Source organism: Lolium perenne, chromosome 4, assembly GCF_019359855.2.
Source record: "Lolium perenne isolate Kyuss_39 chromosome 4, Kyuss_2.0, whole genome shotgun sequence".
NCBI classification, from domain to species: domain Eukaryota; kingdom Viridiplantae; phylum Streptophyta; class Magnoliopsida; order Poales; family Poaceae; genus Lolium; species Lolium perenne.
Genome location: NC_067247.2, coordinates 389,744,142 through 389,757,247, shown reverse-complemented (window position 1 = coordinate 389,757,247; position 13,106 = coordinate 389,744,142). Strand labels below are relative to the sequence as shown.

The window sequence follows — 13,106 nt, the reverse complement described above, 5'->3', positions numbered from 1 at the left end:
TTCAAGTATGTCGAAAGCTTATCACAATTCACAATTTCAGAGTTCGAAGGTACAAAATAAAAAATTCCCATTCGTTAAAGAAACAAGTAAAATATTCCCAAATGAAAAATCTGATGCAAGCTGACAGAGGTGCAAAGAAATTCGATACGAAGTGTAATTGACTGTAAAGTACATCCAAACGGGCACAGATATTCGGCTAAACTGAAAACCGATCGAGATAGTCGGCCATGCACAAATCTTGCGTCAACTAAGGAGGTGAACCTGATTGCCAGCCTACCCCCTACTAACCGGCAAGTCAACGTTCTCTCCCAATCCACGCGTCGAGTCACACCCGCCTTGATCCTTGGCCGATCCCATGGAACAAGCTAAAGTAAACGGAGCTCCAAAAGCCACGGGCGCAGGAGATGCGGCGCCGAGGTTCTCTTAAATGGTACTAATATCCGTTAAATTAGTTGGTTTTTCTCCTCACTCGTTAAGATTCAACGCTGTCTCTCCAATCTGGAGTAGTTAACTCATTCACTTGCTTCATTAGCCTCCTCATGATTCCGTCAGATGCAAATTGTTGATCGCTAGTTAATTTGCTCCTCTACGATGCCCAAAGGGCGTGATCTTCAGTCTAGCAAAATCTACCTAGGTAACACCTGATAATCGATTGAGATATCATCCAAATGTCAACTCTAGCGCTGAAACGTGCACACACAAAGCCGACATGCGCCTTCTCCCTATAAGTACCGCGCCGATGGATGCAAGATTCAAAGCATAAGCCACACACCGCCATTGCACTGCAAAGCCAAGCTCAAGAGGCAACAGAGCAGCTGCTAAGAAGAAGCATAGCTAGCTCTAGTTAAGAGAGAGGGATATGGAGGTGGAGTCCCGGGCTCGGGGGGAAGAGGCGGCAGCGAGCAAGTTCACGCTGCCGGTGGACTCGGAGCACAAGGCCAAGTCATTCAGGCTCTTCTCCTTCGCCAACCCCCATATGCGCACCTTCCACCTCTCGTGGATCTCCTTCTTCACGTGCTTCGTCTCTACCTTCGCCGCCGCGCCGTTGGTGCCCATCATCCGCGACAACCTCAACCTTGCCAAGGCCGACATCGGAAACGCAGGGGTGGCGTCTGTGTCCGGGTCTATCTTCTCCAGGCTTGTCATGGGCGCGGTGTGCGACCTCCTTGGCCCGCGCTACGGCTGTGCCTTCCTTGTCATGCTTGCTGCACCCACCGTTTTCTGCATGTCACTCGTTGACGATGCTGCCGGGTACATCACTATTCGTTTCCTCATTGGTTTCTCCCTCGCGACATTCGTGTCGTGCCAGTACTGGATGAGCACCATGTTCAACAGCAAGATCATCGGCACAGTCAATGGGCTGGCCGCTGGGTGGGGAAACATGGGCGGTGGTGCCACGCAACTCATCATGCCGCTCGTCTTTCATGCCATCGAGAAGTGTGGCGCGACACCCTTCGTCGCATGGCGCATCGCCTACTTCATCCCGGGATTGATGCACATCGTTATGGGTTTGCTTGTGCTCACCCTCGGGCAGGACCTCCCAGACGGCAACCTCAAGAGCCTTCAGAAAAAGGGTGATGTGAACAAGGACAAGTTCTCCAAGGTCTTATGGGGCGCCGTCACCAACTACCGCACATGGGTCTTCGTCCTCCTATACGGCTACTGCATGGGTGTCGAGCTCACCACCGACAATGTCATCGCCGAGTACTACTTCGACCACTTCCATCTAAGCCTCCGCACCGCTGGCACCATTGCCGCCTGCTTTGGCATGGCCAACATCGTCGCGCGCCCCATGGGTGGCTACCTCTCCGACCATGGTGCACGCTATTTTGGCATGCGTGCCCGCCTCTGGAATGTCTGGATCCTTCAAACTGCCGGTGGTGCCTTCTGCCTCTGGCTTGGGCGGGCCTCAGCCCTCCCCGCCTCTGTCACCGCGATGGTCCTCTTCTCCATTTGTGCCCAGGCTGCATGTGGCGCCATCTTCGGTGTCGCCCCCTTCGTCTCTCGAAGGTCCCTCGGCATCATCTCTGGCATGACTGGTGCTGGCGGTAACGTGGGTGCAGGGCTCACCCAACTTCTTTTCTTCACTTCGTCGCAGTATACCACTGGTAAAGGGCTCGAGTACATGGGCCTCATGATCATGTGTTGCACACTGCCCATCATGCTCGTGCACTTCCCACAGTGGGGCTCGATGTTCTTCCCCGCCAACGCTGACGCCACTGAAGAAGAGTATTACGGGTCCGAGTGGACAGAAGAGGAGAAGAAGACTGGGCTCCACCTCGCTGGCCAAAAGTTCGCAGAGAACTCCCGCTCAGAGCGTGGCAGGCGCAACATCATCCTCGCTGAAGCCACGCCGCCCAACAACACTCCCCAATATGTATAGGACCTGTTTTCGTATCTACATAGGTACGTACAGTCAAGTGTCTCTAGTACATATGAGCTACTAAGTTTGCGTTTCTCAACCCGAGTGATAATGAAACGTGTGGATGTATACGCTAGGGTATGTGACAATTTGGATACGAAATTACACGAGCGCGTTTGAATTTTGATGCGTGTGATGTCTTTTTTAGAACAGTGAAATCGTCAAGAAAAGAAAAGTACACTTCACCATCCCTGCATATGGCAAATTGTCTGATTTTTGCTCTCAACCCCAAGACTCAAGTCATCTTGCGCTGCCAAAACCTCTTCAATCGTCATTGCAAATATGGCTCCTGCATATTTGAGTGCACACAAGCATGATTCAATTACAGAGAGACAGGTAAGAAAATCGAATTAGGAAAACAAAGAAGAAAATGACAAACAAAATGTGAAAGTTAGATGCCAACTTAGGGAAACTTATCTATCTCTGTATATGCCCTGTAAGCTAAGCTAGCTCATCCCTACAAGTGGTAAGTTGGATATGTGCAGAACCATTCAAATAACCAATATATACAGCTCCATGATTAGCTAGTTGGTTAACAACCACAAAAGAGAGTTAAACATATGGTGGCACTACAGGTGTCAACCACCAGAACCATTCAAACATATTTGAGGCACATAGTGCAAGTTAAACTATGCAAAGTTTAATCAGGAATATAAAAAATAATACAAACATCTACAATATCAAATGCATATAATCTAAAAATATATTTCATGATACTTTAAATAATATTAATTTTGCATTGTATATGTTAATACTTTTATTAATATACAAGATGAAACTTTTTTTTTGTTTTTTTTTTTGAGGGTTCACCGGGGGGAGCAAAAGGCTCCCACCTGAATATTTTTTTTGTATTAATATACAAGATGAAACTTTATAAAATACTTTTATTAATATACAAGATCAAACTTTAGAAAGTTTAACTTTAACTAAAATTTATATGCAACATATTTTAGGCAAGAGGAAGTAGTGTACATAACAAGTATGGAATTTTCCCCAGCGAAAAAAAGGCCCAGGCAATTTTCCTTCATTAAACAAATCTAAAGTGCAGCTTTTGGGTACGACTTGTTGAAGCTATAGCTGATGATCAATCAACGTCGAACGGCTTATCACTAGATACAAAACGGGCACTTCTTTTAAAAGGGTAAGGCCATTTTTTGACACTCCCTACATTTGCTTTGATGTATACAAGCACTAGTAGAAAAATGGTCTTTTGCACCGGTTCGAAAGGCTCATATTCACCGGATTGTGAACCGGTGCAAGCCGTCCGGTGCAAAAGACCCCACCTTTTGCACCGGTTCAGTTACAAACCGGTGCAAAAGGGTGCACCACGTGGCGGACACCGGGCGTCCGAGCGGGAGGACCTTTTGCACCGGTTCGTAATACGAACCGGTGTAAAAGGGTCTGCCGCGGCAGAAAAATCCCCAAAACGCTGCCACGGCAGAAAAATGCCCGTAAATTTTTTTTCGAATTATTTTCCACTCCCTCATTTTTTCCTTTATTTCAGAATTTCTAATATTTTAGTTATTTCACAAGTTTAGTCTCTAACTACCCTTATCTCTAGTCCAATTACTTACTCGTGCTCAAACTTCCCGCTCGGTCACCCATCCTCCCACTACTCTAGCACTAGCACGCTTAACTTCCAAGTTCCTTTCCATCCCGCATCCAAGTGCTTTGCGCGTATGTATGTGATAATAGTATCATATCAATCCTATTAACATGTGGGTCGATGTCATATTTCTTTATTGTTCGAATTTCAAATAACTATTTTAATAAACAAAAGTAATGTTGTAATAGTAATCTTGAATAAATAAGTAAACATTAACTTTATAATTTGTATTATTTTTAATTATTATCAATTTTTTTAATTTTTAATTTTTTTTTGCCAAACCTAAAACCTGAAAATTTGAAAATCTTATAATTTGCTAAAAGTAATAGTAATCTTTATGCAGGATGCAATTATTAATTTTAATTTTTAAAAAATAAAAAAATATATAAAATCCTAAATTTCTGAAAAAAAACTAAAATCTTCCTGCTTTCATATTTTCATTTGGAATTTTGAGAATCTAAAAATTAGCTAACCGGGTAAACCCTGGTGAATTCGGATGTAACTTTTTCCCAGGATTTTTTTGATATATTATACGTTTTTTTTTCGACGTCGTATGCAAAAGTTGTTGCGGTTTTACCATTTTTTAAACATTTTTTTGCAAAAAAAAGTGAAAATTCAAATTTGTTAATTTTCCCTAATAGTAGATTGCATAACATACATGAATCTCAAAAGATTTTATTTTTTGAATTTTCTATCATTTTCTTTTCTATTTTACAGCGTTAAAAAAGGCGATTGGGGGGGTGGAGGTGCGTGGGGAGCAGAAAAACCTTTTGCACCGGTTCGTGTTACGAACCGGTGCTAAAGGTTAGACCTTTTGCACCGGTTCGTAACACGAACCGGTGCAAAAGGGTTCGTGTCAGCCGCGAACCCTTTTGCACCGGTTCGTGTTACGAACCGGTGCAAAAGGTCCCGTACGAACCGGTGCAAAAGGTCCCTGGACGTCCAGACCGCACGAACCGGTGCTAATGACCTCTTTAGCACCAGTTCGTGCCAAATCCGGTGCAAAAGCTATTTTGAGAAAGGTGCAAAAGCCCTTGTTTCTACTAGTGAAGCAACTTAAATATAACATGCAGTATCATATTGTAGTGTACATTCCATGTCTTCTTTGAAAGACCAAATAACAAGTCGTCATGTTTAATTGCTACGAGCCAATTGCAAAATCGTAGGTGCAAAAGTGTTGACGTCAATTGGAGGACGAAGATTCAATCTGTCACCGGGAAATACGTCAATTATTTTGTGCAGTTCAGACGAAAATACGTGTTGGGATCTAGGTGTCCCACAAAACCCGTAATACTCTAGCGTGCCTCAAAATCCGTATTTTTTAACCTTCCAAAAAATTAAATAACTTGTTTACATGTAGATGATGCACGTATGTATGTGCGTGCTAATTCTTTCTCGAATTCAAAAGTATGTGGCTTAGATAAAAATGATAAGTTTCGGATAAATATTCCACCAACATAATGTTTCATTCGCCTGAGAGATGGCATGGCGGCCAAATTTTCGTCGGATTATTGGCTTCCAGTAGGTAAAGCAGTCCAAGACCTCGTCCCTATTCTCTTCGCCTTTGTTCGCAACTTGAACATCACGGTCGCGGCAGCCCTGCACAACCGGCGTTGGGTCACGGAAATTTATGGTGGTGTCTTCATGCCAGCGTTTGCCCAATATTTGCAGCTTTGGGATGTGGTGGAGCAGGTCATGCTGGTTGCTGGACAACCTGATGAGTCTGTTTGGCACTGCTCGCTGAACGGTGCCTTCTCTGTCAGCTCTGCCTATCAGTTGTTCTTCATGGCTAGAACCTGCTGTCGCAATTTGGAAGTCTAAGGCACCTATGCAGGGGGGGGGGGGCTAGGGCTAGCCCCCACCCCCATGGTTCGGCCCCCCCTAACATTTTCGCGTACGTATCGAGGTTGCAGCGATGTAAAGGTTTGCTAATTGAGCAGATTTTATTACTGTTCAGGAAGCCAATTGACGCAGATGACGCAGTTTAGGCCATCCTCAAAGCCCATGCCTACGATCTGTGAGGCTGTGACTTTGTAGTGTACACCGAAGCCTAGCCCAGTTGAGCCCATCCTCTAATCCCTTTCCGTAACTTCTGTTTTCTTTATCGATCAAAAGACAAGCAGTGTGTCTTCTTACCCTAATCTCATACCGATCTGCCATCCCGCCTGGTCGCCGGGCGCCGGCGCGGGTCGCAAAATACGCAAGAGACAGCCGCTAGAAAACTATCTGGCGATGCCGCTGTCGTCACGTCGTGCTAGCCACTGCGTTGAAGTGCCGATCGATCAAGGAGACTGCTGCGGCACCTCACCATCATGCAGGGCGTCGACCAGACCTCCTAGTTATTTCTGATCATACACCAAAATCTAGAGGTAAGCTATTAATGTATGCAAGTATTTGATGAATGCCTATCACAAACTGTATGTAGATCTGTTTCTAGCGTAGCGGCAATAATTTTTCATTCAAGACCGGTAGAAGTGCTAGCAGAAATACCAATAATTTTCCTCTACAATTTGTACACATTACCGCTAAAAATAAACTTTCTATTCATGAGCCATAATTGTACTGGTTAAGCCTCAAAATTTGTTATGTGTACACTATTGACGACTTGACGAGTCTATAAAGTTATACTAGGGAAAAAAAAAATCTCGAGTAGCTTCTCAGGGATTTTTATTTTTGATGTCCGCTCCTCGCCCTATACCTAAATCCTGGCGCCGCCCCTGCACCTATGAAGTGCAAATTTTTCATGTGGCTGGTGGTTATAAATGCTGCTTGATGGCGGACAACCTAGCGAGAAGAAGTTTTCCTCATAATCCGGTATGCTCTCTTTGCCAAGTGCCAACGAAGACTGAAGCTTGGTGGATGGAAGCGAACATAAGGCTAGCCATAGTGCTAGTATCATAGCTAGTATCATGCACATTGATCCCACAAAAATGCTGATGTGGCAGCTAATTAAGGAGGAGAGAGGAGATTAGAGTAACATAGGTAGATACTGTATCATAGCGCATGTCACGAGAAAAGTTAATGCCAAACAAATCTTGTGCACAAATTTGCATTGAGATTTTAAAAAGCAATAAATATAGCATGACTATGATACTACTTCATGATACTAACCACTATAGAGATAGTATCATACACAAGTATCATATGCATGATACTACTACATGATACTTACCACTATGACCAGCCTAAGGCACCTAGCGATGTGATTTTGATACCATGCACTGGAGGCAATGGAAAGAATGAAATGGTCGCATCTTTTCAGCAGGAAATCAATGGAGTGATTCGTGCGTTTGAGCTAATCATAGAAGATATCAGAGCATAGAGGGCCACAGGATGCATTATGGTTTTTTACGCCTTGCTTTTGTTTTGTGTTGAGCAGCCGAGGCCTAGCCCGGATGGCTACCAGGGTGATGATACCTGTGATCACTCAATGCCGCCATGGGCTAGTCCTGGCTGGTCACTTTTTGTGTGTGTGTGTTGATGTCGAGGCATGGAGGTCTTTTTATTGTTTTTCTTTCCTGTCAGTTACCTCAGTCAATTGTAGCCATTTAGTTGGCGTTCCTGTACAAAACTCTCATTTTCTATCTTAATGCAGTTCGGCCGAAGGCCCTTGGAATGGTCCACAAAGATAGGGAAGAATTAATTAAGGAACTTTGTGGGATTTCTTGTCCCCTTTCCTGCTGTCAGTGTCACAGTTGACACAAACCAGAAGCCAGTTTGCAAAGTCAGAGGATACCAACTGTGTGATCGATGTGCATTGTCATCATCCTGGCTGGCTGTTGGGTCGCTGCAAAAGTTGCAAGTAACAAGCTGGAACCCTGTGACTATGTCGGTTCAGTAACAGTGTGTCCACACTATGACTTGGACATTATCTTTCCATCTTTATCAATATGACACACACATATTTTAAGATGAAATTTCACCGAAAGATTTAAACAACAATATCTTAATTATATCATACATAATTAATATTGTTAGATTTGTATTGAAAAACACTTCCTAACGATATCAATTCTATATCAAGAATTTTCTATATAAATGGATTATTTTTTTATCAAAGACAAATCTAATAAAAGACCCATGTCTTATTTATTGGAATGGAGGGAGTAGTTGCTAGGCCGTCTAACTTCCCAGACATTGTCAAGCTAGTCTCCTATAAGGACAACCGAAAGGCATTGAATCAAATGGCATTCCTATCTTTGTCATATGAAATTGTTGAATATATAAGCAAATTATCATATGAATTAATCTGGACTAATACTTGACAAATCATGACTACATAAACGGCAGATGAACTAATCATGTAGCTCAAGAGTGTAGCATCTAGACAAGATAGATCTATCGCATCTACTCTAAACAACAATATTAGAAACTCTATTAAGATCTAAAACGAGGAGGAAAAAAAGCGTACCGTCTAACATATTCAACGATGACTTTGTGATCGAAAGAACCATTAACATACGATACCGATTCCCTTTGCCGCACTATACTTTACTTATCCGAGGTTCGATTATCGGTATCTCCATTAATTTATACCTAGTTTAACCTCGTTACCGATAAGTACTCTTTACTCGTACCGTGATATGACATCCATTGTGACCCAGTCACATGCTTGCAAGCTAATTGGATGACATTTCACCGAGAGGGCCCAGAGTATATCTATCCGTTATTTGGATGTACAAATCCCACTCTTGATCCATGACCTTCAACCCATACTTTCCGAATGCGTAACGCCACCTTTATAACCACCCAATTATGAAGTGGTGTTTGATATCATCAAAGCATCCATCCGGTGTAAGTGATTAACACGATCTTCAGGTCGAAGGATTAGGCAACTATATATTGAAAGCTTATAGCAAGATGAACTCAATGACTTGATCTTATGCTATGCTTACTATGGGGATGTGTCCATCACATCATTCTCCTAATGGTATGATTTTGTTATTAAAAACATCCAATGTTCTTGATCAGGAAACCATGATCATCTATTAATCAACAAGCTAGTTTAACAAGAGGCTTACTAGGGAATCTTTTATGTTTACAAAACACACAAGTATTAATATTTCCGGTTAATACAATTATAGTATGGGATGAAAATATTTATAATAAACACAAATATATAATAATAACTACTTTATTATTGCCTCTTAGGCATATCTCCAACACCGCCATGCCGAGGCAAAGCGCATGCGCGAACGTCGTTGTCGATTTTCGTCTCGCCAGAGCATATCCCCGGAGAAACTATGAAACTAGTCGTTCCTCCCGGGCCTGTCCCGGGGGTACTTTAAGACCCGTGCGGTGCGATAACGTGGAGGATCCCAGGCAACCAAACGGCCCAAAAACTGTGGGGCACATGCGAGCGAAAGGACGCCCAGGTTACCAAACGCGCCCTTCATATTATTTTGTTCAATTTTATTCTGTCAAAATTTTATCGCATTTCTTTTTAATTCTACTGTTACTTTCCTATGTTGTTTCCGGTGCGGACCACCATGTATATGTATCTACGCTAGAAATACAAGTGTATATTAGCCGGTATAAGTGTTTAAATGGATGTAATGGTATTGATGGAATATATATAGAATTATAGTGGCATCTATAATTGTAATGACATTTAAAAAAAAACGAAAGTTGTAGTGACGTTTCTCAAATAGCCGAAAATTATAGTGGCATCTATCTAATTAGTCCATTGGAAATTAGTCTAGACGGTAGTACCTCGGCGGCGGGCAGGGATGGAAGGCAAGGACAAAGAAAACCATCTCCGTACGCGCGTGCTGGTCCAAGTGACCAAGTGGCTTGTCTCTTTCCAATGGTGGGCTGCAACTGCTGGGCCTCGGCCAGATATTGATGGGCTTAGGCAGAGTTAGGAGAAACAGATGTTGAACACATGGCGGAGGCGAGCAAATGCTTCGTGTGCGGTGCGGAAAGCCAGGGGCGGAGCCAGGATTTGGGCATAGGGGGGACGAGCGGCGACGATTACACGTTGTAGTATAACATATAAGTTTAGACAAGACTTAAATATCAAATTATTAACAGTGTTTGCGAAAAGCCAATAGCATTAGTTAATTGGTACATTTTCGACTATTTTTTTTAGAAGTTCAAATATAGCGCTACTATCACCATTCACCACCGAATTGATCTAAATTCCAAGCAGGTCAGATTCGAAAGTGAAACAACTTGAGCGAAAAGAGATATTATATGCTTTATCTTTGTTTTTCAATTAGCGAATACATAAAATGAAGCAAAAAAAAAGGCGAACTAGGTCAGATTACCAAGTACGGCTGTACATACCTGAATCCTTCACTCATACTACTGTGGGCGTAGCCAGCGACGAAGATCAGCCGAAGCCGTGGCATTCGCTGCTACTAGAGACAGCACATCCAATCAAAGGTTGGCGTTTTGTCGCCGCCGCCAGGCGATCTTGCGCAACTGATAGATCGATCTGATCGAGTAGCCAGAGTAGACGAGATGGGCAACGACCAGGCGCACCACGAGTCCACGGTCGATGGTATACATGGGCTGTTCCGCTTGCTGGGCTTCCGTCGATGTAAAGGCTTAATTACTGCTAGTTAGTACGTCCATTAGCGCATCCTACTTATACACATACAGACATACAGTACTAGACCTCGCTGTATTTTCATGAGGGGGGCGATGCGTTGGGGGGGGGGTGTCTAGCCCCTGCTCGCCCCCCTGTCTCCGCCCCTGTGTGCGGAGCTGATGACTCTTGAGGCACTCACTACTGGACGGTTCTATGTCGCGAACTCGCGATGTGTATGGACGCTTGTCAATGAGAAAATTACTCAGCGGAAAAACTCATCATATTACTCAGCATATTTCAATGACAACAGAAAACTTAGCGAAACAATGGCTGTTTGTCATGATGGAAACTCTAGGTCAGGAGGCGTTCGTGGAGATGGCAGCTACCCTCTGGGCGATCTGGTACGTATGCTCGACGCCGATTGATCCATGATAGCGAGCAGCAGAATCCGCTATCGACGTTTCTGTTCGTTCGCACCCCAGTCGACGACGCAACCCTCTAGCCATGCTGCCACATCCAAGACATAATTTGGTTCACAACTTGATATGGAAAAAATGACAAGAGTTGCCCTTTCTCCGGTTCATCTGTCATGACCCGTTTACAGGGCACATGCTTATGCCATTCACATGCTCGAGGTGTGATGGAAACCATTTTTTCCGTACCAACTGGATTACAGTTGACATGTATGTAACCGATATCATTGCTGGGGGTGTCGACAACGAGGACCGTTTCTGCTAACTACTTTGCCATGCCATGGCCTCAAACCGAAGGCTATGAACAAACAATCTCAAAAAAGACGAAGCTTGACTGTTCCGCTAAAAAATCAGCATAGAGCTTCTTCTTAAACAGAGAGTGTTGCTGCATAGATTATCCAGAAAATCCACCAAGCAAGTCGTTGGCGACCTTGCATCAGGAGGGAGAAGTGTGGAGTACTGGAGTTGGTTAGAAGAAAACAAGAAGCGGTCTATTCCACCAGGATTGACCAAACACGTTTCCACACCTTTGTAGTTTGTAGTATCCCGTCAACAAGCTAGTTCGCTAGGCAGAAAAAGACGTGGCAGTGTCACTCATTCACCCGGTGGTTGGCCCGTCCGAAATATCTTGCAACTTCCAAGGCCAGCGGCAGCCTGCGCCTCGTTGTAGCGTGTTCGGTGAGCCGCCAAAGGACACCATGGATTGATGGATGGACGAAGCTTTGATACCATGTCGCATCTGCACGTGGCCGGCTAGCAATAGCAGCGATCAATCACGTACCTGTCGGCGGTTAGGACATTTCGCGCGCAGAGCTAACGTCTCGTTTCACCGGGAAAGTTCCTGCCTGCCTGCCTGCTCGGTCGACGGTTTGTTTGGGACCGACTTGTTGCATGCACTTCTGTTGCACATGGACAGCCCAGGCCAGACGTCCAGACCAGGCTGGGCCGGGCCAAGTTTGAATGTTGGGCTGGGCTCGAGCCTTGATCAATCCCAAGCTTCCATTGGGTGGCGCCCCGCCGCACCGGCACCGACACCTCGAGCACCTCCCACATTTCCCCCTCCCTCTATGTCGGCACCGGAAACATCGCTAGGAAAAGCCCATGCGGTATGGCGGTGGACTTTCTCTCGGCCATCAACCTGGATCGCGGTGGCAGCACCCACCATGGCGCTTCCAACGACGGTGTGGTGGCGGCACAGGCAGAGCTAGGAAGAAAATTTCCTGATCTACTTATCAAGCTTGTAACCTTGCTAGTTGAATTTTTTTCCTCCATGATGCACTTTTCTTACTCTAACCTGATGCATTTACCCTGCTAAACGCACAAATAGTACTAACATTTTCCTTTTACCCCGATGCATGTGCATCAGGGTCACCCTATACAGATCCGCCCCTGGGTGGCGGCCGGGGCGTAGCGGCACGCTCGTGGTAGCATGCGTGCTGACGGGTAGATGGCGGTCGTGTGGTAGACGGGCTTGATCTGGGCCAAGATGGGTACGTGCGGGTCACCGGCGGCGCAACTGCTTCGACTACTTCAACAACTTCGACAAGGGCACCAGTCATGGCGGTTGCGTCATTTTCTTCATCCGAGGAGGTCAGCAAGTTGGCGACTGTGGCTTGGTTGCCGGGGAAAACTGAGCTCCGGCTCCGGTTATGGCAGGCGATGGCGCCACATCTTTGGATAGTTATCTTGTTGAAGACATCGTCATTTACATCATTGCTTACTCGCTTGGCTGCTCTAGGGGGGGACCCTAGATCTAGGCTCCCATATCATACCATGGTGGCGCTCTCCGTGTTGCTCTCCCTTGAGGGGCATAAATTTTGGAGTAGGTGCTGGATTGAGGAGGCAAGAGGTGGAGCGGTGTTGCGTCTATGACGTCAAAGACGATAGTCTCGATGGCGTGGCGTAGCGGGGTCTTAGCGGCGGGCGCATGTTGACGGATGCGTGCATGGCATCGGCGTTGTTTGGCGCCAAGGCGGTGTGGGCGGCAGGCTCAGAGCATCTCCAGCCGCGTCCCCCAAACCGCGCCGGATTGAGCGTTTGGGGGACGTGTTTTGTTCGTGCCGCGTTTGG

The 13,106-nt window shown here is 45.2% G+C and overlaps 1 protein-coding gene and 1 long non-coding RNA gene across 2 annotated transcripts; both read left to right on the top strand.

Moving 5' to 3' along the window:
• Positions 1-742: 742 nt before the first annotated feature.
• LOC127297389 (high-affinity nitrate transporter 2.1) lies at positions 743-2,547 on the top strand. Its single transcript, XM_051327695.2, has one exon. The coding sequence runs from the start codon at positions 860-862 to the stop codon at positions 2,381-2,383; it is 1,524 nt and encodes a 507-aa protein (XP_051183655.1). The 5' UTR covers positions 743-859; the 3' UTR covers positions 2,384-2,547.
• Positions 2,548-5,987: 3,440 nt separating this feature from the next.
• On the top strand, positions 5,988-7,970 carry LOC127349275 (uncharacterized). Its single transcript, XR_007880177.1, has 2 exons — positions 5,988-6,397; positions 7,624-7,970. It is a non-coding gene; the product is annotated as an uncharacterized lncRNA (long non-coding RNA).
• The last annotated feature ends 5,136 nt before the right edge of the window (positions 7,971-13,106 follow it).